This window comes from Nanorana parkeri, unplaced genomic scaffold (genome assembly GCF_000935625.1).
Source record: "Nanorana parkeri isolate BGI_ZX_2015 unplaced genomic scaffold, ASM93562v1 scaffold550, whole genome shotgun sequence".
In the NCBI taxonomy this organism is placed as follows: Eukaryota; Metazoa; Chordata; class Amphibia; order Anura; family Dicroglossidae; genus Nanorana; species Nanorana parkeri.
In genome coordinates, this window is record NW_017306818.1 from 289,359 (window position 1) to 315,441 (window position 26,083).

Sequence of the window (26,083 nt, forward strand, 5' to 3'; positions counted from 1 at the left end):
ATCTGGCGACAGGTAAGTCGCCAGGATCGCTTTTGTTGTAAAGCCGACAGTCGGCTCTACAAGTTTAAACAGAGTCCCGGCGGCAAAAGTCGCCGGGAGTCTGTTTAAACAGCCCCGATGCTGGCGACGTACACTGTACGTCGTCAGTCACGAAGGGGTTAAACCTTGCAGTGAAGCTACCCCTGCACTGCAAGGGTTAAGTGCAAAAAAAAAAAGTTATACGCACCCAATTTGTGGAGCTTGCTCTTAGACCGGTCCATGGAGCCTGTCTCCTCCTCCGCTGCAGCAGTGTAAGGATCCTTGAGTCATCACGTTCTATACACTGTGTATAGGATGTGAAGAAGTGAGGGGCATACCATCCCTGCAGTGAAGGAGGAAACAGGCTTCAGGGACTCCTAGACACAAATGAGCCATTATCCCTTGCAGTGTGTTGGTATCCCCACTGCCAGGGCTAAGAAAAATTCTGCCCAGAGTTCTGCTTTAAAGTGTATGTATTGTTAACCAAAAAAGGCATTACATCTCAGTAACATGGGGGGAAGTGTTCTGTAGCCTAGCAGAGGAGAAATGGTAAGAGCTGATCATACTGCTTGGGATTTCGATGCAGCAAAGGCACTGTGTTGTCAGCATTTTAAAAGAAACATAACGGGGGTGGGTGCATGCATTGCAAATTTTCTTCTGAGATCTACACTTTAAAAACTGCAATAGGTAAGGTGAGGGTTCACCTGATGTGACTCTATAACTATTTATTTTCTTTTTTTGTGCAAATATTTTCACTAAGTGATCCAAATAGGACAGGTTGATTTTACAGCAGAACAAAAAGATCATTAGTGACGCATCTATCAGTGTGAATATTCGCAAAAAGTGAGAGAATGGTGTGGTGGAGCTGCTGTGATATTTGTACAAAATCTGGTATATCACAATCACAAACAATTGAAAGTACAAATGATCTTCCAAATGAATTACCTTTTTAAAAGGGTTTATTTGCAGGTTTTAAATGGCAGTTTTATTTTATGATTGTTTGTGAAGACTGAATCTTCATCAGATTGGCTCATGTATTCAGGCATTTGTTTGCATCTTGGCTGCTTTTCTTCCATACACAAATCAACATTAATTGAAAAAGAGCCAAAAGCATCTAGCTAAGCAACACAGGCAAATTGAAGCAACAGTCCAAGCAACTTAGAACCACCTGAAAGCAAACTGTGTATTTGAATCAGTAAATCTGCTCTTTATGTAAATTGCCCCTAAGGCCAGTGATTTCTTTTTGGTTGCTATATATACTAATGCTGTTTGTTTTTTTAATTGCTTATTGTGATCCTTTTGTTTACCAGGGGACAAGAGATTATAACCCAAAACAGATGGCCATCCGAGAGAAGGTTTTTAACACCATTATTAACTGTTTCAAACGTCACGGTGCAGAGACTATTGACACTCCTGTGTTTGAACTGAAGGTGAGATCGTTAATTCACTTGTTTTGACTGCATAAGGTGAAGGTGGGAAGATGGAGCATCATGTTGTGGTTGGACTGTTACCTATTAAACAACAATCCACCTGCGCAGTACACCAGGCTCCACTTGTAATCTGAAATATACTGTACATTTTTAGGTGAATTGGCCCTCCAAGCGTTTCTTTATAAAAACCATTGTACATAGTGGAAGAAGGACTCTGCTGCTGCTTAGGTAAGGCAGAAAGTGGGAAATCCGCAGTGTTAATTAGGGATGCACTGAGTATTTGCCCAAATGTTTCCGATGCTTATTCCAATACCGGAACTTGTCGTCGACGGAGCGTGGAGCCAGCTTCCCGGCTCGCCACCCGGCTTCCTGATTGGGGCGCTGACCAATCCGGAAGCCGGGCAGCGAGTCATTACCTGCCCCGCTGCTTACTGATTGGCCAGAAAGCCGGCTTCCTCATCACCAAGTTCCGCTATCGGGATAAGCATCAGAAACATTTGGGCGAGTACTTGCCCAAATACTTGGTATCAGTGCATCCCTAATTAGCACTGGATTTCCCACTTTCTGCCTTACCTAAGCAGGTGTGCAGTCTGCCTACTCTGAGGAGTGCACACTGTGTGGAGTCTGCTGGGCCTAAGGATTATCTACATTGTGCAGTCTGCTGAGCCCGAGGATTGCCCACAGTGTGCGGTCTGCTGAGCCCGAGGATTGCCCACAGTGTGCTGTCTGCCTGGCCAGGGGGTTTGACCACAGCGTACAGTCTGCCAGGTCCGGGGGTTTGACCACAGCGTGCAGTCTGCCAGGTCCGGGGGTTTGACCACAGCGTACAGTCTGCCAGGTCCGGGGGTTTGACCACAGCGTGCAGTCTGCCAGGTCCGGGGGTTTGACCACAGCGTACAGTCTGCCAGGTCCGGGGGTTTGACCACAGCGTGCAGTCTGCTGGGCCTGGGGGTTTGACCACAGTGTGCTGCAGTCTGCAGGGCCCGAGGATTGCCCACAATGTGCTGTCTGCCTTGCCCGGGGGTTTGACCACAGCGTGCTGCAGTCTGCCGGGCCCGAGGATTGCCCACAGTGTGCTGTCTGCCTGGCCAGGGGGTTTGACCACAGCGTACAGTCTGCCAGGTCCGGGGGTTTGACCACAGCGTGCAGTCTGCTGGGCCTGGGGCTTGTAAATTGTCCAACGTGGCAAAGACATCTGAGGTCTAATGCTGTCCCTGTGAAGTTACAAAGGCCCTAACTAAAATCTTAATTATTTAGCTTAGTTTATCTTAGTTTATCTAATCTTCAATAAAAGTGCACTGAATGGAGATAAAAAATGTTCCAGGCAAACAGTTGGCTACACAAATGAAATACATACACGTGAACTTGCCAAAATATTTGGAATTCTATTCAGCTACTCACGTTATTTGGTCATCCCTGCCAGACTTCTCCCCTTGGCTGTAAACTTTACATTTGTCATTGACAGTTAAACCTACCCTGTCGCTAGAAAAATTATTGAGCTACAATTGTCCCTTTAGAGGGAAACTGTTATGTGATGTTAATGGAGGCTGCCATTATTGGACTCTCCTTTAGGAATGCTAATTCCCTGGCTGTCATTCTAATGCTTTGACTTCAATGCTGTCTTCAATGAATTGCTGACCGGGAACAAATGTAGAGAAAGTAGTTCTGACCTTTTTTGTGACACTCATTTACAACAAAGTTTTCCCAGGCGTGTGACAAATATACAACAATCCCCTCCGCCACAGCGCATGAGCTCGCCGTAGAGCAGACGAAGAACGTCCGTTCTTCGTCTGCTCTGTGTGATCACTGAGACCGTGGCGCTGTAATCACAGCGCCACCTGTCTTAGCTGTCAGGAACTACACAGAACATCATTCCATAAAGAGAACCTGTCACCTCCAAACTATCACATAGAGCAGGGATGTCCAAACTCCGGCCCTCCAGCCTTGGTGAAACTACAAATCCCATGAAGCATCTCTCTCCGGGAGTCATGTCTGTGCCTGTGAGAATCTTGCAAAGCATCATGGGATTCGTAGTTCCACCACAGCTGGAGGGCCGCCGTTTGGACATCCCTGACATAGAGGATATTAAGCCCCTATGTGATAGGAATGTGATATGTGATAGGAATATAATTAAGTGGGGGGGTTAAAAAGTTATTTAAAAAAGTCAAAAATTATATATACAAACTTAAAAAAATAAAAGTGACAAAGTAAAAAATAAAATAAAAAAATTAAAACCAACCCCGCTGCCCCCGCCATCTGCATGCAAATAAACGCACGCTTAGGACATTGTGTGTGTGAGTTGAGTACTGCCGCCATTCCACTGTGTGCCATATTGTGGTAGCCATGCAGCAGAACTCTCTTACACGCACAATGTGCAATAAAGGGTAAGTTCACTTTCTCAGGTAATATGGGAAAATGGAATTACCCGATCAAATCTGGTCTGGTCTCTCCCATGATCAGGTGACCATGCTGACCAATCAATGAAAAGCGCAATTTAGCACAGTCAAATACAGTTTTGATTAGCGATGCACTGATACAGAGTATTTGGGCGAGTACTTGTACTCGCCCAAATGCTCCGATACCTTCTCCAACACCAGAACTTCCGGTCAGAGGAAGATTTCCTCTGACCGGCAGTGCCGTATGGGGAACATGGAGCCAGCTTCCCGTGCAATCAGGAAGCGGGGCAGCGACTAATGACCCGCCTCCCAGTTTTCTGATTGGCTGGGAAGCCAGCTTCTTCCTGATCCATGCCAACTGAAGCACTGAAAGACATTTTGTCTTGCAATGGTTGTAAGCTAATTAAAAGCTCGTACGATCTGCCCATCTTGGACAGGCAGATCGTACTTGCGATCATCGCAATGCTGAACGGGCAGTGTGCACGTGCGCACACCGGCCCGTTCAGCAGTTTTCTCTCGATCATGTTAAAAACCAGCCGAAAATCGTACGATTCTCGGCTGGTTTTCCAACATGCTTGAAATACAAAAGTCGTGCGACCGTACATTAGAAACGGTCGCACACCTTCCATACACTGCACGAATATCGTACGATTGCGGGATTTCCCACGATTATCGCACGTTGTCCGGACATGCTTGTTTTGGGTCAGTGACGGTCAAAGCAGTGATGCAACTATTACCAGGCGTTGTCTTGACAGGTTCCCTTTAAAGTTCCAAGGACGATGAACTACTGAGGCTTATTCATGTTTGTTGCATTTGTCACTGTTGTAATCAAGATATCATTTTCCATTTCAGGAAACTTTAACTGGAAAATATGGGGAAGATTCCAAACTCATTTATGACCTGAAGGACCAGGGGGGTGAATTGTTATCCCTTCGTTATGATCTCACTGTATCCTTCGTCTTGCCATGAGGCATAATGAGAATAATAAAGTATATATGAATGTCATTAGTAAAAATATGGACCAGCACATCTACCAAACATGTCTTTGGATTTGGTGTTTTATTCTTACAATGCTCATATCTCATGGCTGCATTTGACAAAGCATAAAACAAAGACTGCATGGCATTTGTATGCTGATACTGCAGACCATGCTTTAAAGTGCATGGCCACCAAACGTTCTAAAACTGCTAGCTCATTCTATGTGAATGAGCATGTTTGTATCAGATATGATGTGGCATCGGGGAGGTTCCTGTAACCTTATCACTTTATACACTGCAACTCTGATGTCTGCTTCTCTCTGTTGGAGCAAGAGTGAAAGTGATTTTATCAGACATGTACAACCCTGAAATGCTCAGCTTGAGCAGCAGATCATTAGGATCATTAACGATCATTAGGATGTAGAGTCAGATGAACTGTTCTGTTTAGTACAGTCAGAGCCATTTTTAACAACTCACAACAAATAAATAATCTGGTTTTGTTTTTTTTTTACTGGTCATTCCTATTCCTAATTTACTTTATTCATTTTTAGAAGTCAGCCATTATTATTATTATAGAGGATTTATATAGCGCCAACAGTTTGCGCAGTGCTTTACAATATAAGGAAGACATTACAATTCAAGACAAGATGGTAAGGAGGGCCCTACCCGTGAGGGCTTACAATCTAAAAGGGAGGGGCAAGTGGTACATGAGGAGGTAGCTGTGTGGGGATGAATTATTTGAGAAAGTGATAGTTCACTGGTTAGGTTGAGGTGGGATAGGCTTCCCTGAAGAGATGAGTCTTAAGGGATCGCCTAAAGGCAGTCAGTGCGAGAGATAGACTGACAGATTGGGTAGTAGAGAGTTCCATATGAGGTGGGAAGTTTCCACTGCCACACAGTCATTTCAGTGAAACACTTGCATATCCTAGCTGTGCATGGTAATATAATGCTGTGCTGATATACAGTAAGTATGTGGGCTGGCATTGCTGTCTCTGCTTCTGAAAGTGATAGTTGACTAGTTATCATGGTGACCCTGTGGTTTCTGTTCTTTCCTAATCAGTATTTTATTAGGATGGGTCTGCAGTGGGAGCCTTCATATTTCTGCTAGGGCAGGTTTTCTTTGAAGTGCATGTAAAGCCAAAACCTTTTCTTGTTTTATCATAGAGTGGTTAAGACCCTTGTAAGGCTTTTTTTAAATCTGTTCTTCAGAGAGATTTTCATTTGGCTTCGGTCTTAGAAATACAACTAAAAGTAAGAGGAGATCTCTACAAAATAATGTGATATTCCCTAATTTTCTCCTCCCCTCCTGTTCCTATGCCAATGCAAACATTTTGAATTTCTTATCCATCAAAATAATGGTCCCCGGGAACAATAGCGAGTGTGAAGCTCACCAATGTGGACGCAGACGGCAAGGTTGATTTCTAGTCTAACCCATCCTCCTTCCTATTGGCCACTGAGACCACACATCCCACTTTGTTGCCAATAGAGAGGCAACATAAGCAGGAAAGAGAATTCTACACAGGGACCTGCTCCAAACTCATATGAGACCTGGAAGGTAGACCATGGGACAGTGGTAGATTCTATGCAGGGCTTCTAACATGGTATTTTGAACATTTCTTCTGCTTCTTGGTGGCTGTCAGCAATTTGTTTTCCAAACCTCCTCCAAGAAACATTGGTGAGATAATTAGTGTTAAGCTGGCAATATTTCTGAAATCGGCCAGATGAGATGACAATCTAATTTCTAGGGACCACAACGTTCAAGCCCCCCACACACCCCTAAATAAGATGTTGTGTCAGTGGCATGCCTAACTGCTTCCAGGTGGTTAGATTGTACCCTGTAATGTCTGTAAACAGGTTATTAATAATCAAGCTGGTACCTGGAGTTGTGGACAATATTGGTGAGGTGACCACCAAATAATAGAGCTTTATAAATGGTGTAGACTACCTTTACCTCTGCCATTAGGCTTGAAGCAAGAAAATGAAATGTTTTACACTTTTTGGATAAATAAGGTAATGCATGTATTCCTTAACACTGCTGCTAGGTTCCATTTGCCCGTTACTTGGCCATGAATAAGATCACAAATATTAAGCGTTATCATATAGCCAAAGTGTACAGAAGGGACAACCCTGCTATGACCAGAGGCCGCTACCGTGAGTTCTATCAGTGTGTAAGTATCAAATGTACTTGTGCTTAAAAAAAAGATAATTTCTCATCTGTGTCATATTTTTAGGTGTAGTCCCAAATTTCTGTCTTTTTTTTGCTTTATCAGCAGTATAGGACCTAGTTTGTGCAGTGAGAATAATATTAAAGAGCATGAACCATTTATTGGTCAAATCAGCTTTTAGCTGCTCAGTGTAGTCACTCATGGAAGCAAATTAATTACTGGGAGCTACTATGTTATTTGCATTAGGATGTAGACTTTTTGACTGGTTTCTAAGTTCTAAAGATTGTACCAGAGACCAGTCAGAATGGCTCCCAGTTAGAGAGTGCAGTAATTGGTAAGTGATCATGTGAAAGTGCAGTGGTGCAAAAAAATACTGCTTTGTTGCCATGCATCTGCCTCATCGGCTCATTCTCTGGGAGACAACATATTTCAATGTGGGGAACAAAAGTGATGTTAGGGGAAAAAAAAGTTTACTGTACAGAAATGTTGGGATCCCTTTTGTCTTTCCTGTTCATTGAGGGACACAGGAAGTCTTGTACTGGTGGGTTACAATATTGCCTACAGGAGAATTGAACACAGGCAAACAAAACAAAAAAACTATAGCCCAGCCCAGGATAACCCCTTCTGCTCCCGGCTTACCTTTTGTTTTTTGCTAGTCTCCTAGGAGGATGAATGTCCTTTCTTTATCTCTGCTGAGAAAAGGCTTTTTTTACAATTTTTCCTTCAATTAAGCTTCCTGCTACGTCACTGCTGAGCTGCTGTCTATGTGCAGCTATCTTCAGCGTGACTTTAGTGTCGCTCTTGGACTCTTCTGGACTGGATATCGCAGGGTTACCTAAGAATGTAACCTTCAGGCACTAGATTCTACTTGTGGCACTTTCTAGACATTGCATACTAATAAACTGGAGCATGTTCCAGGTCCAGAGCCGTGGCATTGCCACAGCACTCGCCCTGTCTCTGAAGACTCCATTTGTAAGTAAGCCATTTGGGCTGGCCATCGGGTGCTACCATTACTGAGACTACTGAGCACCTTTAAAAATTCCACTTTTGTTGGTTGCAACGTTAAAGGAATTTAATTCTGAGAGATTGAACGCTTACTCCAACTTCCCAATGGAGTGTTGGACATGCAAGCTCTCTTTCCTGCTGTTCAGCTTTGAGGAAGCACCTTCCTGCTGCTGCTGCTTCTTGATTTATGCCTGGTTCAAAACCCAAAGGGGGGGGGGGGGGGGAGGTGCCTCCAGGGCACACTCCAAAATTGCATTGTTTATGGCGAACCGTGAACACTTGCAGCATAATTGAGTTATGTGAACCAGGTCTCACTTTTTTTATATTTCTTATGTTTTGAAGTGCAAGCTGTGTAAAGTGGCTATATGTACATTTTTGCTGTGTGTTGCAGGATTTTGACATTGCAGGCCAGTATGACCCCATGATTCCTGATGCTGAATGTCTGAAGATCGTTCATGAAATTCTCAGTGAACTGGAACTGGGAGTATTCAGTATCAAGGTAGCTAATCCATTTTTAGACCTGTCATCTTTACTTGTGACATTTGTACAATATATAATATACAAAATTGTATATTATATATTGGGTTGATATGGTTTATATCCTGGAATCATTGATTTTTAGAAGCTAGTCATACATATAAGACCATGTACTGTAACCTCTTCTCAGTTTTATTATTGGTGTCATTACAGGTGAATGACAGGAGGATTTTGGATGGCATGTTTGCAGTTTGTGGTGTACCGGACAGTAAGTTCCGTACAATCTGCTCCACGGTGGACAAACTGGATAAGGTAAAAGTTGTCAGAAAATGTGTAAGCTACTGAAAGGGAAAACTCAAGTTTTAATGTCACTGTAGTCAAATGTTTAAAAACACACATTTCGTTGGATGCCAGCAGGGCTCTCCAAACCACAGCCCTTTTTGCTTCCCAAATAAGATAGGTGTACTTAAAAACCAACTCCAGTCAAAAATGTTTTGTAGTCTTTGGTACATTAAAAAGGTTTAAAATACCCTTACTATTTTTATTGTTTGTGTTCCCGGTTAAGATTAGTGATGTGCGTGTGCCTGGGAACCCAGTTTGCTGGAGCTTTCCCAAGCCTACACAAAACTGTGAGTGACACACTCCCCTCCTGGTCCAGTCAGTTGTGACCTGGAGCATTCCCCACCCTTTTTGATATGTGTAGCTGTGGTGAGGAAAATGCCCCAGCTGTAAGTGCCAGGGGGGGGTTTCTTTTACAATTTTTCACGCGTTTGGGCAAACTGGGTTCTCGGCAAGCCCGGGCATGTCACTAATCGAGATATTGCTCCCTCTCTTCCTGTCATAGTGAAAGCTATGGCCATGTTAGAAAGTAAGGGGAAATCTACCCAGTGGGGAGCCAGACAGCAGGAAAAAAAACCTAACATTGTTTCTACCTAGGGATGCACCGATACCGTTTTTCGGTATCGAGTACAAGTACCGATATTTTTATTTCGGTACGCGCGGATACGGAATACCAATACCGGTCCCTTAAGTCCCATTAAGGAAGCCGGGTGGCGTGTAATGACTCGCCACCTGGCTTCCTGATTCGCGTCAGGTGACGAGGAAGCATGGAGCTGGCCTTCTGGTCAATCTGGAAGCCGGTCTGCAAGTCATTACAGACCACCAGGCTTCCTCATTGGCCTGAAAGCTGGCTTCAAGCTTCCTCGTCACCTGGTGACGAGGAAGCTTGAAGCCGGCTTTCAGGCCATTGAGGAAGCTGGGGGGCGCGTAATGACTCGCCGCCCGGTTTCTTGATACCGGAAGTTCCCGTATTTGGAATAGTATCAAAGCATTTGGGTGAGTGCAAGTACTCGCCCAAATACTCGGTACCGATACTAGTATGGTTATCGATGCATCCTTAGTTCTAACCCTTACCTACTGTATTGAAGATTTGCGAAAAACATTTTTATTTTCCCGCATTTAAACACATGGGTTTTTCTGTGATTGAAAATGAATTTTCATGGTTCAAATCTGTGCATTGCAGCTCAGCAAGTTTTTAAAAGTTGGACCTTTGTTTTGGTGTATCTACACCCCTTAAGAAGGATCATTGAAATCGATCGTAAACAGTTTTAGCACATTTACACCATTGTAAATCTCTTTTCACCTGCCTCCCCCCCCTTTACTCTCACTGCATTATCATAAAATTGCGAGATTAGAAGAGCAAACTTTGCAAGCTTATGTTAGTTTTATTCTTGTGGGCAAGTGGATCATACCCACATCTCCGATTGCCTAATACTGTATTTTGCAGCCTGAAGTACAGCACAGCTCACCAGTCTTTAAAAACATGGAGTATCGCCTCTCATCCTTCATTTAGTAATAAATTCTTGCTTTTAAATCATCAGCTGGGTTACGGTAAGTTTACTTACTGAGACTATGCTGTTCAGGCAAGAACCTGTGTCTGACAAAAAAAGAAAGTTCTTCAGCCATATCTCTTTTTCAGAAAAAGGGAAGTTAGATTTGTCAGCTCTAATTTATGTGACTTTAGACAAGTCTTATCAGTTGTAGACTTGGGTCATGAGGTTTATTGCTGTGTGTGCACAGAGACATTCCATAATGTTTAACCTGTGGGTCGCCAGACATCTTGTACCTCAATGGCCATCACATGTAAGGATGAAAAGCATGCCGTAGGTCAAAGTTCAGTTAAACTCTTCCTCACAACCCATATATTTTCTGTGTGTCTGTAGTATTGGGATGGTATTCCTGATTGTCTATATTCCATAAATACGAAAAATAGAAATATGTACATCCCTTGTGGCCAACATTGCTGACTCTCTCTGTGCCTTCTTAAGGCCCTCTATAACTTTCAAGTTGGCCACCACTGATGTACATTATTATATTATTTAAAAGAAATGGATATAATTTATAAACATGAAATTGTTATGTTTAGATTTAGCAATTTTGTGAACCCTGTTCAAACTGTTCAAAAAATGTAAACCTTTATTATTTTATTGTTAAAATATGCTCCTACAGTCATGTTTGCAGAGGTGTATGTATGTATATGTGTATATATATAGATATCTATATATACACACAAAAACTTTATTTTGATGGAATATAACATAACAAAAGAAAGCACAAATACAAAGTACATATAAAATCAATAGAATAGTAAAAGCCACCATCAGTATTAGGGATGCACCGAAATTTTGGCGGCCGAAAATTGCACTTTTGGCAAAAAGCCAAAAGTGCCATCTTTCAGCCAAAATAGTGGTGCATCCCTGGTTTCCCTGCTGGGCGCTGCTCTGTATCCTAGCGGGGAGGAGAGAAACTGTCACAGGAGGCCAAGCGATGTGAGCAGCCGGCGTCTCTCCTCCTGCACCGCTCAGCCTCCTCTGACAGATTAGGAGAGCGGTGTGGGGGTGCGGAGACAGCTGTCAGTGCCGTCACAGGATGCTTAACTCTCCTCCCTCACCGCCCTGCTCGGCCTCCTGTGACAGATCAGGAGAGCAGCGGTGTGTTGGCAGAGACAGCTGTCACAGGAGGCCAGGCCGGTGGTGTGGGGGAGGAGTCAACTGTCCGAGAAAACCGAGCTCTCCGCGCCGCTCGCTCAGCTTCCTGTGACAGCGAGTCGGAATGGAGAGCGGGTATAAGCACTTGGTGAACAGTGATCGCTGAGTGTTTGTACATAATTGAGGACAGAGTATGTTTACTATATCCCCAATTATGAATGAATGGGAAGTGATCTACATCACTTCCTGTTTATTCATAGTTGTGGACATGGTAAACATACTATCTCCACAAGTTATGAATGAACAGGAACACTCAGTATAGATGATTCCTGTTCATTTATAACAGGGGATGCAGAAAAAGAGATTGTGGACTCTCTGTTCTTAATCTCTTTTTCTGTTTTAAAAGGGAAATATCAGGGATCTGTTTAGACCCCCCAATATTTCCCCAAAGCCCGCAACAGTAAAGTTAAACAAAAAAAAGATTTAATATAAACGATTAAAAATAAGATATTTATAATATATTTATAAGATATTTTAAAAATGGTAAAAGGTTAGAAAAATGTTTTCCGGTTGGGGGGGGGTGGGGTTCATTTCGATTTAGAAAATTTAATTTTGGTTCATCTCTAAGTAGCATACATAATTCGGGAAAACAATAACCTGATGCAACACAAAAGTATCTTAAGTTCTAAAAGTCAGAAGGTTTGTATCAAGAATAAGAGGAATGAAGAGATGGGAAGATATACAAAAATCGTCCACAGAAGTTATTACATGGGGACACAGGGTGGGAAGAACAGAGAAAGAGTGAGTACAAATGAAAGAAAACAAAGAAAAGGAGAACACTAGAAGGTCACTAGGCCTGTCCAAAGAAGAACCCTTGCAAAGTTTAATTGATAAAGCCTGGATATCTGCAACCTTTTGTTTTTTATTTCACACCTCTTGCACCTTTCCAGACACAGCCACACACGCATAGGTTTTCTCTCCTCAGCCTGTATGCTGAATTAGAGAAAATCACTCAATTCCCACATCCATACTAAACAGCATGGTTGGAGGAATTTCCCCCTGCTGGCTTTTTTGTTTAAAAAGGTGTCACCTGAGCCTGCCTGAATACACGAACCGTGACTGCATCTGATATCTGCAGTGTAAAGGTGCCCATACACTGTGTGAATTTTTGAGGAACTGGCCAAAATTTGCACAATGTGTGCCGCTGTCGGCACCCTTTCGGTCGGCATCCCTCAATCAGCTGATCGAAGGAGATGGGTAGAAAATTTTCGTACGATAGGAGGTGGCAACCAATAAGCTGCCTGCTCTCGTCGGGTATTTTGACAGCAGCCGGCGGCCGCTGGCTAAATACAATGCAAACATTTCTTGATTGACACACTACTAAGTATTGATGGAGGAATCTGCTCTATTTTTCTCATTCAGCCCCCGGTTTTAACAAGAAAAATAGATCAGTGTATGGCCACCTTTTAGGCCGACCATTTTCTACCCAGCTCAGTCGATTACTAGATCGACTTTTGTCAAACCTGGTGGTGCTAACAGAGTCGTCCAAAACTCTAGTTTCATCCACTTCAGCAGAAATTGGCCAAAATTCTCAGGAGCCAGGATGGCGCAAGGCTAAGTTCTGTCTTTATGGGAAAGTCAGTATTGGCTCATTTTAAAAATGCCCAGGTTTGTGATAGGCTTATTTATTATTATTATTTTTATGGTTAGGACTACATCCAAGGTAATTGGAGGATACCACCCATAAGAAATCAAATTTGTCAGAAACAAAACCAAGACCCACACGTTATCTGCACTCTTCTTTTGTAGACTCCTTGGGAAGAGGTGAAGAATGAAATGGTTGGAGAGAAGGGTCTTGCTCCTGAAGCTGCTGACTTAATTGGAGAGTACGTCCAAAATAATGGTGAGCAACAGCTTTTTTTTTATTTTATACAGGATTTATATAGCGCCAACAATTTGAGTAGCGCTTTACAATATAAGGAAGACATTACAGTTACAATACAAATCAAGACAAGATGGTAAGGAGAGCGTTATAAAAGAATATACCTGCCCAGAATATTCCTGCAGAAACATGCAGGATGCCAATGCTGACTTCTCCCTGAAATGCTGTCTGGATATCTCTGACTTTCTGACTTCATTACTTTGAGTCGCAGACACCAATTGTGCAAGTTCTCCCACTTAAAAAGATGAGAGAGGCCTGTAATTGGCATCATAGGTAGACCTCAACTATGAGAGACAAAATGAGAAGACAAATCACATTGGCTGATTTGATAATATATATATAATTTGTATAGTTATATTTGCATGCAACACAAACAAATTGCATAACATGTGATATCAGGACTGGTAGCTCCATCCTGTTTATTACATAGTACTAGTACAAAAAAAAACTGCGAGTACACCACAGCTCCTCCTGGATTTCCCGTTTATTCTGTCATCACAAATCCAAAGGTGTACAAATTTATGTCCTCTTATATTGCAGGTGGGTTGGATCTGATTGAGAGACTGCTGAAGGATCCTAAACTTTCCCAGAGCAAGCTAGCTTTAGAAGGATTAAATGATATGAAGACCCTGTTTGAGTACCTGCAGCTGTTTGGTGTGACAGATAAGGTGGGGGTTGACAAAAAAAAAAACAGTCACTCTTTGTATACACTTTTTGCTTTATTCATGTGTATTAATGTACGAGCAATTGCCAGGAGGAGGCTATTAACTGCACTGCCACTGACCATCAATGCTTTGGGGGAGGAGGGGGGACAGCATTGCCACTGTCAGTTTTTTACTATTTGGGGTGCTATAAGAAATTATCCCATCACTTCCTGTCTGCTTCACCAGACAGGAAGTAAGGGGAAAATCTGCAACAAAGAGACAAAAAAAAATCTGACAGGGGTTCTAGCCTCACCTAATCCACTAAAGAAAATTATTTTTATTTCTTTGTTTTTGTTGGAGGATACCGCTCACTTCCTGTATTGTAAAACGTTGCCTGTAGGACAGAAAGTAATGGGACATCGCTCCCAGTTTAGCAGTAAAGACCTGACGGGGGTTCTAATCAGTCCCCAAAAAGTTTTGGCTGGACATACACTTTACATTAAGGCCAACTCGAGGTGCTAATGGCCACATTCTTCACTTGCACTCTGCTTCTTCACTACAGCTTTGAGTGAGGCAGAGGCATGTACTCGCTGTTTAGGCAGAGGCTACCGATCTGCTGCCTCACACATTAGCACAGCAATAAAATGCAAGTAAAGACCATGGCTATTGATACCCTGGATGAAACCTGCACCAGCTGACAGGTAAGCATGTCCCACTCTAATCTGGCATTTCTGTAACACAGGGAACAGCTTGGCCCAATGGGTCTCTAGTCCATATATAATGTTCGGTCCCCTTTAAGCATTAAGTTACTTGTAAACATGGCTTTTCTTATGGTTATTGAATAACATTGCAGGCTGTGTTTCTTCTAGAAGAATGTATGTTCACTTTTTTACCATATTTAACTCTTAATGCAGATTTCATTTGACCTGAGTTTAGCTCGAGGCCTGGACTATTACACAGGAGTCATCTACGAAGCAGTGCTATTGCAGAACCAAGCAGAATCTCAGCAGCAAAACAACCACACAGAAGAGTCAGTCAGTGTTGGCAGCGTAGCCGGAGGAGGACGTTACGATGGCCTAGTAGGGATGTTTGATCCTAAGGGAAGGAAGGTCCCATGTGTGGGAGTCAGCATTGGAATTGAAAGAATATTCTCAATCATGGAGCAAAAGGCCGAGGTAAGTGGTTCTTGTCTGTGTGATTAACACATACCCCTCAACAAAGTTTGAGTACCCAGGTGTATGTTATACAATACAAGTAATCAAGACCAAAAAGTTTAAGCTTTCATCTGTCTATTAGATGCCCATAACCACTAAAGAGCATGTTGATATGAGGCTTTGCTGTACACCCTGTATACTGAAGGAAGGATGAGGATGCGACACCAGAACAATTGAAGCTTCAATATATCTATATTATTATACAGGATTTATATAGCACCAACAGTTTGCACAGTGCTTTACAATATAAGGAAGACATTACAGTTACAATGCAATACAAGACAAAATGGTAAGGAGGGCCCTGCCCGTGAGGGCTTACACTCTAAAAGGGAGGGGCGAGTGATACACGAAGAGGTAGCTGTGTGGGGATGAATTGTTTGAGAAAGTGATCGTTCAGTGGTTAGTTTGAGGCGTGATAGGCTTCCCTGCCTTGGCCCTGGGGGTTTTGGGTCATCCTCATTACTTATCTGAGGTCTACAATCCATTTGGGATCCCCCCATGCCCTTTGCCAGCTTGTGAGTGAAGGCCACCGCCTAGAACCAAATAAAGTCTAAAGGGCCAAGAATATAGTCCATAGGGGAGAAGCAACTTTTCATGGTGGCCAAACTCTTATAGGCGGGCTATATTCCCAATGGATGCTGTCTACTCCAATTGTTGTAAAAAAAACAACTTTTTTTTGTTAAATTGAGTGCAAAAATAACATTTAATGGGTTACTCCACATTACACATTTTTTTGTTTGCACTAGTTTATTGAATAAGCTCATTAATTTAAAAAATATAACAGGTCAAGGACTTATAGATTATATACCACAGATATGAGAGTTTCTTACCATAATCTCTACATTTATATGATGTATAGAGTTAACAATAAGTGAGTTTCTGAGTGTGGAAATTCAGCAATGGTTTGTAGAGGATGCATTTGCATATTCCACAGATACATATTCAAGACCCAACGCAACTTTTCACCAGAACATGCAGTTTAGGGCAATTTCCTCAATAAGGATACAGAAATACAAAGACTGTCTTCTAACCCTTCTACACTATATTGAGGTCCGTATTACTGTTGTGGTGATATTGCCATACTTCATGTCAGAGGTGTCACTAGGAAGGAGAGTAAATGTCTCCAAGGATGCTTGGACACCAATAAAAGCTGACAGAAGTTCTCGCCCGTCCTTACTCTCTGCAAATCTACATTTTTGGCTGAGACTGGGCTTCAGTTTTAGTGGACAAGAAACTGTCAGAGCAGAACCAATGCAAATTGTAGCCTTCTACCATATGTCATATCTTTCCCCAGGCCTTGGAGACAAAGATTCGAACCACAGAGACACAAGTACTAGTAGCAGCTGCTCAGAAGAAACTTCTGGAAGAAAGGATGAAGCTTATTGCTGAACTCTGGAATGCTGGGATCAAGGTATTTCATTGTGTCTGATCATTTTCCTAATAATCCCCTAGCATGTTCTTTTTACCGATTGGCCAAGCGACAAGCAGGAGCGAAAAAGGCATGGGCCAGGAGTAACAATTTTGAGCTGAACCCAAACTGACCTTGTAGTAATAAATGTATTCTAAAGAGTTCCTGTATATCATTGAGACTGTATTGATAGATTGTCCTTTTAGAGCAGCGGTTCTCAACCTGTGGGTCGCAACTCACTGTTGAGGGGGTTGCAGCATCCACTTCTGCTGCGCTAGGTGATAGGCGCCTCCGCCTCCTCCTAGCGCATCATTGTCAGTCAGCGGGAGGACAGCAGAGGCTGTGAATAGAGAAGTGCCGCTGTACACAACTCCCTGGTCGCTGCAGCGACATCTAGTGGCCAGGGAGTGTGTACAGCAGGGCTTTTCTATTCACAGCCGCTGCTGTCTTCCTGCCTCCCATACAATGCGAGCTCTGCAGGATGCGGGTGTCTAAGCAGTGCTGGGCTGAGAAGGCTGCATGGAGACAGAGCAGGTAGCAGGGGCTGGGGAGGGCTTGTATTCTTGTGAGTGTGCTTCTATTTTTAGTCCCAAGTCCAGCACCTTACTAACTCCTGGAGTCCAGTGCTCTGTTGGGGGTCACCACAACTTGGCAAATGTTACCAAGGGGTCCCGACCCTAGAAAGGTTGAGAACCACTGTTTTAGAGTATGTAGCGCTGCTCCTCACTACAGCCTATACAATACAATGGGAGGAGCAGTGGTACTAATCCTATTACGTTTTAGTAACCGCTGCTTAAAGCTGGCCATACACTAGTAGATTTTGAAAATGCACGTTTGTACGAAAGATCTTTCTTTACTGCCCAGTAATGCCATCAATCACTTGACGAATGTTGAGGAAAATACCCTGGGATTTTTTTGTCGGATTTTGGAATGAATGGAGTTCCCTGAACGAAAGTCATCATTGGAAAAGGCTTTGATTCCAATTGAATGAATTGTGACTTGGCAGGCAGCTTATGTATTACAGTTTACAGGCTCATGTCGTTGTATGGCAATGTGCTTCCTCTGATTTGCTTTGACTTGTCCCATGCAGCAGCTACACGTTCTGAAAGAATAGCATGCCCTATGAGAACTGTCATTTTCTTTGCCACCTATCATGATTCCTGTTTAAAACCAACACATTTTCTGTTCAACTCATTTTTATGGTGTTTTCAGTTCAGTGTTTTTTGCATTTTTCTACCACACAATCTAAATATTTAATAGTTACAGTGGACAATGCACGCCACAGTGTCTTGCGTTGTTGCAATGCACGGCACTGTTTATTTTTTCTTATTTTTTAAGAAAACTAGATTAAGAGTTTATAAACTATTCATTCCATTCATATGTCCACACAGCTGCATGGTGTACTGCATGTCTGCATTTCCGTGCACCACAGATCACACCTGTGCTATTGTGTGAATGGGGCACACACATTTGTTTTCTGTGCCCTATTAGCGAATGGCGTCCTTCATGTGCTGAAAACCGCCAGTCACTGCATATATTGAGAGCGAGCCTTAAGGGTTTGATGAAGGTGGAATCTCTCATCTCTGAAAGTATAACTTTGTTAACATAAATATCACAGTTCTAAAAAAAATAATTTCCAGCTGCTTGTCTCTCAATCTGTCTTTTGTATTTAGCAGTAGAACTGTTTCTTATTGAATTATGTCTTGGTGCACACAGGCAGAAATGTTATACAAGAAAAATCCAAAGTTACTTAATCAGCTTCAATATTGTGAAGAGACTGGTATTCCACTGGTGGCTATTATAGGAGAACAGGAGCTTAAGGGTGGAGTGGTAAAGCTGAGAGTGGTATCTACAAGGGAAGAGGTATGCTGCTTTCTCATGTGTTCTATTTTGTATGCAAAGTTTTTTTCCTGATGTAACATTCCTTTACTGGTTGTGTGGTATAATTCTAGTGAGTGTAAAGGTGTATTGAATGATTATATATGTGATAATACAATTCTGGGATGATTTAGTTACTTTGTGCTCATACACATAGGCCCCTTCCTACTCTCAGCGGTAGGTTTGCACTGGAGTTCTTTCCAAGGCTCAGGGAATAGAGATTATGATCATTTCCTTTAAAGTCCTAAGCTGGGTATACACTGATAGAATTTCATATGAACTATCATACAAAGAATCTTGTCAGAACATTTGATGAGACCATTAGGGACTTGACGAATGTCGTTAGAACTTTCATTTGATTTTAACATTCGATTCTGAAGATGAATAGTGTTTCTCAAACAAGAACCACATTCACCGTTTTAGAATTTACTCCTTTGAGAAAAACTTTCCATCTCGCTCCTTCAGTTTGTTTCATTACTACAGTCAAAACTGATTGTCAGTTTGGCCGGATCAACTATTATAAATCAAATGAAAATTTGTAAAATCTGTGCCTATGGTTAAATCTTTAGGTATAAAAAAGCTGCTGCACTATAGACGATGAGGTCAAAATGAATATAAGTAATGAGTGTGCAGCGCTAAGGATCGGTGGTAGGTTAAATGAACGTACTTTAATGTTGTTAGGGCTCTCTTAAGTAATGAATATTAAATTAGTCTCTCATGCTTGATGCAAATATGAGTGACCTGTGCGTAAACTAGTGTGTCACTACCTCAGTAGCAACTGAATAATTGTAAAGGTGCAATACCTGCAAAAGTGCTATTGTGCAATTATAATCAAATATAATATATAGATCTATAAATAATAAATGTAAGTGACAAATGTTAATTAAATACATGCGATAGAAGATAATTTTCCATAAGTGACAAATAATTCCAAAAATGGATTCAATAAATACATGCAATATAAGCAAATTTTCCATATATGAATGGATCAAATTCAAAGTGATATAAATATTGTTTGGGGAAATATTTCTAGTATTGAATCCAATATGTGCAACACAGTCCAGAAGTGCTTGAAAAGTCTTTCCCCACACCGTGTATCAGTGTCCACATCAACCGCCCCTTAGGGGTGCGCACTCACCGCGCTATTGTTGTATATAAACAATAGGAAGTTTAGTCAATGAATACGCGATCCCAGCATCCGTCCCAGCAATATCCCATAGGTCGGTGGATAGCAGAAATTAGAAAAAGAAACTCCTCATGGTGTCGTAGGTATAAACATTTATTTAAAAAACAAGTAGAAACTCACAGTTAAAAACTAAGAAACCGGCCGGTCAAACACGGCATTCAGATAGCCTGTACATCCGTATTGTGCGTGGTATCGAATGGAATAGGCCCGCTTTGACGCGTTTCATCATACGTGACGTCTTCAATCCCCCTATGTAGGGCGTTTCTACTTGTTTTTTAAAATAAATGTTTATACCTACGACACCATGAGGAGTTTCTTCACACTGCTCGATTGTCTGATTTCATGAAATCCTCAGATAAAGGTGAAGTCCGTGCAGGGAGAGGGATTGATTTCCTTAAAGGAGGATCTTTTAACTTGGATGCAGTGAATCTGCGTCTCTAATTCCCCCTCTAAAGCATTGGAAGTGAATTCAGATTCTCTCCAAAAAAAGTGATCATTTCTCCTTTTGTAAATCACTTTAAAGTGTAAAAACACAGCAGACAAGATGCTGGGATATGAAAGTCACATGATCTCTTTATATGCTCCTTTTACAAGAGCGCATCGGTTGGGAAGGAACACTGGGAATGGTGACACCATTGTTTCACCAACCTAGATTGTACATTTTTATTGCCGAGCGGATCAAATTTCATTTAACATGAAGGTAATTTTTATGAATCGATTTTTAAAGCATATCTAAACCCAAAACAAGCATTTAATATATTGCAGCTTACCGGTCCTCAGAAGTAATGGCTGCATTAGTTTTATTTTTGGAGACTTTATTCCTCTATTAATCCTGCAGATAGCATACATCTTGTCCGTGGATGGCTACGTTCATTCCTTTATGTATTTATGAGGGGAGTTGTTGCTGCCACTTAGGCAGGACTTCAAACAGATCTTCTATTCTTCATCTCCATTAGGGGTTATGCTCACAGCGGCTGAGCCTGTATATTTTTCCCAACGTGGAGCTACAGGTACTGCGTGCAGCAGTTGTATGAGGGTATACATATTTCAGTGTATTTCTCACTGCCAGGGAGCTGCAGGTGCTGTATACAATATGTACGCGGCTATACACTGGTGCATGCATACAGACACAAATGCATGCAGATGCATCCAGAGATCTCTGTCCATACACATACGTATGTGGTATATAGCACTGTACATCCATTGTATACAGCACCTGTGGCTCCCTGGCAGGAAGAAATACACTGGAATTTGTGTATTACAGGCTCAGTTATCTATGTGCATGGGGTTTGGGGAGATTATAGTTTACAGCAAATAGATAACATTGTTTTACGCTTCTAGTTCAGCTCACAGGAAGTGACGAGCATGCTTCTGCATTTCTGGTAACATCAACAAGTGTTTTCTTGCTGAAAATGTTCTTACCCTGTAAAATCAATACTAATGCAGCTACCACATCGAAGGACTGACAAGCTGCAAAGTATTATATTTTTCGTCTTGGGTTAAGCTGATTTTATCCTACAGCCTTGACAGAGCAGGCTAAATAACATGCATAATGCACCTTTTGTGAACAGAACATTCAGAAGTATGCGTTATGTAAGTTTCGGCCAAACAGAAAATGTTTTGTGAATGAGTTTGTTCTGTTTAATTGTGGTGATATCCCTATAGGCCAGGGGTAGCAAACCGCCGGCCCTCCAGCTGTGGTGGAACTACAAATCCCATGAGGCATTGCAAGATTCTCACAGCCACAGACTTGACTCCTGGAAAAAGATGCATCATGGGATTTGTAGTTTCACCACAGCTGGCGGGCCGGAGGTTTGCTACCCCTGCTATAGGCAGTTTATATTATAGACCAGCAAAAGCTTCCCAGCACTCTCATTATGACATGCAATCATTATATTCAGATTGCAGAGCAAATTAATATAGTGATATAAGGATCTGCAGCTTCCCCCCCTCCCCCCCAAGACAGAATAATTCCTGTGTTTTAAATTAGGAGCCGACTTGTCAGTGGACTAAATAGACTGGACAGTTTTCCTGCTGACTTCATGTAACTTTCTAGAACACATTCCTTTATGTATCAGCATGTGCTTTCCGCATAAGAGTTCAGATCACTATTGTCCTTGAGATGTTATGAAATTATTTGAGTAACTGTAACACCTGTATTTTAGAAAGTTGGATATTTCTGTTTGTTTCTCAAGACCGCAGGTAGTCATTTCATTTTTGTTTTCATTTTTCTAAGGTGGACGTTGCCAGGCCAAATTTGGTGGAGGAGATTCAGAGGAGAAGCAGCCAGTTTTAGGCTGTTGAGAAGGACTGAGGTCAATGCATATCCGAGTCCACTTGTCTTTCACACCCCCATGGTTCACTGCTTTTATTTATAAGAGACATCTGAATAGAATTGTATATTTCTTCCACTACTTTATTCAGAAAAGGGACGATGTGTAAAGAAGAAAGCGAGGTTTAATAAAGCATGTGTTACTGGATCAAATAAACTAACTTTGAATTCTTTTGTGACTTCCCGGATTAAAGGAAACCTGTTATAAGAGAAATATGGGGAAGCCATTGCTGCTGTTAACGTCAATCATTTAAATCAAAGACCTGAAACAAATATGTGACTTCACTTTCTGCGCGTAATTCGGTGACCTACAGTACTGAAGGAAGTGATAGCCAGTCAACTTGCATTTTTACATGGAGATCAGCAATAGCAACCCATATGTTTCTCTCAGAACGGGTTTATTTAAAGCTCCTGCTGGGTTTTTGGGGGTCTCACATCTTGCTTATAAGCAGTCACAGCACTCACATCTGTTATTTCCTTTATCTACTCACCAGTCTTCTTACCAATCCACAATCCCTCACTGCCGCCTTTTACTGCAGTATTCCTCCATAGGTAAACTCCAGTGTCAGATGGAGCCATAGCTTACCCAGGTGGATGATATCACTGTCTTTTCCTGTGTGGCAGTATTCAGGCCTGGTGATCGGCTGCTAAGGCCAGAACACTGTCACAAAGGGGAGATCACATGCTCCCCAATACCTGGAAGCTCCACTTTGTTAGGGCAGTGGATCAGGTAGGCAGCCAAACAAGCAGATTTGCAAATATAACTTTCATGCATGCAACACTCCCGGAAGTGTCGAATGGCAAATACAATGAGGGAGACTGAGCACAAAAATGCAGGGAAGGCAGGACATGCAGGCTGTCAAACGCCGGCCATACACCTATAGAGTATCTGCAGATTTTCTATGGTCAGATGGAAAAAGTGCAACATATTCCTCCATCTACGCTAACCTGTGTGGATGGAGGAATCTCCCACTGGGCCAAGCTCCAGTATCTTGCTAGTCGGCCCCGCTGGCTCTCATAATACCTGGTTGGATGCAGGCATTGTTCATTGTCTGTCTCTGCAGACTATTAGAATTATAGGGGTGTGCCACACTGCTGAACTTGGAGCAAAGACTTGCATATAGTATTCTCTCATGATCTATAGAAAAACATTTGCAAAGAAACAAAGTTATGTGTGTGTACCTTTTGTGTTCAAAGATATGTGTCAGGGTATTTCTTTTTGTCTTTTCTACCTTCACTAAGCCCTTCTTGTGTAAATGCATATGCTGGATGTCTTTTCTATATGCATGTCACCAGCACACCAATAGATGTCAAAAATAAAGCGTTGTTTATTCACGCATATTGTCACATAAAAAATGCAACGTTTCAGGGCCACGCAGGGTCCCCTTCATCAGGCTTAACATGTCATGACTGATGGTTTGCTAGTGACAATTCTGTGATGCGCAGTCTCTTCAGCACTTACCTTTTACCACAAGGGGCATTTGGTAAGGAGTGCGGCAGTTATCTTCAGTTATTTTCTATACACAAGACACCACACATGTATACATCCTAGTTTAAAATAGGTTCTTTATTTAAAAATGCAAAACACTTGCTTCTGATGTGTTTGTGGCAGGAACATAATGAGAGACTATAAACCTTAGTGGCTGACAACTTGGTGATCTGGTTCTGTGCATGCTTGCAGTCACTCATGATCTCTTGGCCGTGCAGTGAACCATAGCAAATGATTCACAAGGGAAAAATAAACCTGTAAATAACGGTTGTGTCGGAGTCTGGCATCTCTCTATGTCTCCACTATAGATTGCCGTGTCCTCATACCAGTTGTAATAAAGTGCCAGGACAGGTCACTAAAAAAAACAATACAACCGACTGTCCTAGGTGGAGACATAAAAAAAAAAAAGGTATAACGTCTGAGTTGTATCCATAAGGCAAGACATGATTTGTGAAGACATTTCTTTCTCATCAATTGAGGGACATAGGAAGTTCTGAAGTGTAACTCCACTTTTGATTAGAAAAGCGCCTTCCCCTCTGTGATCAATGTGCATGCAAGGATTTTAACAAACTTTTTGGGAGATTCCAACTTTTTTCTGTTCTGAAGAACTGTGTCCTTTCCAGAGCGATCCCTGATTTAGCTCAGGTAGTTATAACAAACAATCTCAGTGTTCTAAGAAAAGCTGCAGTGTCTTCATTCCTTTACACAAGACTTAGGCCCCATTCACACTGAGCGATTTATCGAGCGATTTATGCAGCGATATCGCTCATATTTCCACACGATATCGCTCTATGTAGCTTCTCCAATCCATTTCAATGGAGCTGTTCTCATCTCGTTGCTCAATATCGCTTGTAGCTCGTCGCTGGTAGCTTGTCGCTCCTAAATGACCCTTTTTTCAAGCGATTTTGAGCGATATCACTCCTGATTGCATACAGCCAAATAGGAAAAAGTTGCGCAATATCGCTCGTCGCGCAAAATCGCGCGATTTTCATGTCGCTCAGTGTGAATGGGGCCTTAGGTCTCGTTCACACCTAGGCGTATTGCATATGCGCGTCTGTCGCGCGTTTTTTACCGCGATTCGAGTTTCCGAAGGCTACTTGGCTGTATCCCAATGGAAACGCGCAACAAAACGGCCCAAAGTAGTACATGTACCTTTTCAGGCGTGGGCCGTTTTGTAGCGCGTTAGGGACGGGCGGAAATACGCCAAGGTGGGAACGAGACCATTGAATACAGTGGGATTTATATTTTTGAGCGTTTTGTAGAGCGTTCGTCGAGCGTAGAACGCGCTACAAAACGTTCAGGTGTGAACGAGGGCTTAGCGAGTATCTTACCAAGAATGACATTCCTATTGCAGGGGATGCCTACATTTTTTAACTGGAATCTTAGTGCCGACCTCTGGGAAAATCAATGATCCAATCACACAAGCAGGACATTTTATTACTGGGGGCATTCTGTACACCAAATAAAATGACAGTGGCTGAAGATTGAAATGAGGAGGTAATTGTACTAATATTACATTACAAACTAGCTCGTGCAGCAATTTTAGACGCTATATTTATTTTTTAACAAACATTTACTTTAACCCTTCGGGTTTTACTGCCACCTGTAGGAGGATTGGACAGCGGTAAGCCTAAAAACTACACCGGCCCAGGATAACCCTCCCACTACCAGCATGCCTCTGTCTTTTGCTGGTGTCCTAGGAGGGTGGGTGTCTTTTATTCAGCTCTGCTGTTGAGACTACTATTTTTTACCAGCATTTGTTCCTCCACTACATGCTCCTAGAGCTGTTCTCTACGATTGCAGCAGTCTGGTGCAGCCATCCTCGGCCTGGCTTTTGGAGTGCTGCATCTGGGCCCCACAGGACTGGATGTTGAAGGCTAGCCTGGAAGGGACCACCTTCTGCTATTACATCAGAATTGAATTAGACCATTCTGCTTCTATTGATGGAGTGTGCACTACTCTGAAACCAGAAGATCAGCCTGCTATCTCCAAACTTTTAGAGCTCCAAAAGCTGCAAGAACCTTCCTATTGCACCTTCTTTTAGGGATTGAAAGCACCCTGACATGTCCTTGGCATCCCTAAACGCTAACTACATATTTTCCTGTTTGGAAAGTATTTTGCCACATAGTGGTCTACCCTTCTCTGTGGCTCTAGCAGTGTCCCCTTAACAGAGAAACCACTAGAATAGTGGAGGGCATTCCTGCATTTAAGGATCCTACTGATGAGCGGTTGGAAACAGAGTAAAACATAAGACGGGAAGGGAGTAGAGCAGGAGGGATGGGTTGGAATGGAACCGGTCTTCCAACCAAGAGTCCCATTTTACCAGCAGATTATATCAGTTGTATACTGTAAAAATTACCATAGAAAATGGTTGTGTAAGACATACTCATTGGTGGATAGGGATGGTCTCGATGTTCGAGTCGAGGAACAGTTCAACTCGAACATCGCTAGTTTGTTGTTTGCTGTTCGCCCGCCAAGCGCCCCACAAGGCACTGCGCACTGCACTATGCCTTGTGAAGCCCTGATTGGGTAAAG

The 26,083-nt window shown here is 42.4% G+C and overlaps 1 protein-coding gene across 6 annotated transcripts in view; it reads left to right on the forward strand.

Annotated features, from left to right (window-relative positions):
• The window catches only part of LOC108791425 (histidine--tRNA ligase, cytoplasmic-like), a 27,522-nt gene extending 5,308 nt beyond the window's left edge, over positions 1-22,214 (forward strand). Inside the window, exons 3-13 of one of the 6 annotated variants that reach the window (XM_018561908.1) lie at positions 1,329-1,448; positions 4,697-4,792; positions 6,864-6,989; positions 8,383-8,490; positions 8,682-8,780; positions 13,265-13,358; positions 13,938-14,065; positions 14,956-15,216; positions 16,550-16,666; positions 18,380-18,526; positions 21,964-22,214. In XM_018561908.1, the coding sequence (XP_018417410.1) occupies positions 1,329-1,448; positions 4,697-4,792; positions 6,864-6,989; positions 8,383-8,490; positions 8,682-8,780; positions 13,265-13,358; positions 13,938-14,065; positions 14,956-15,216; positions 16,550-16,666; positions 18,380-18,526; positions 21,964-22,023 (1,356 nt within the window). In that variant the 3' untranslated portion in view covers positions 22,024-22,214. The remainder of the gene's footprint in view (positions 1-1,328; positions 1,449-4,696; positions 4,793-6,863; positions 6,990-8,382; positions 8,491-8,681; positions 8,781-13,264; positions 13,359-13,937; positions 14,066-14,955; positions 15,217-16,549; positions 16,667-18,379; positions 18,527-21,963) is intronic. The other 5 variants (XM_018561909.1, XM_018561910.1, XM_018561911.1 and 2 more) reach the window with 5 other exon arrangements.
• The last annotated feature ends 3,869 nt before the right edge of the window (positions 22,215-26,083 follow it).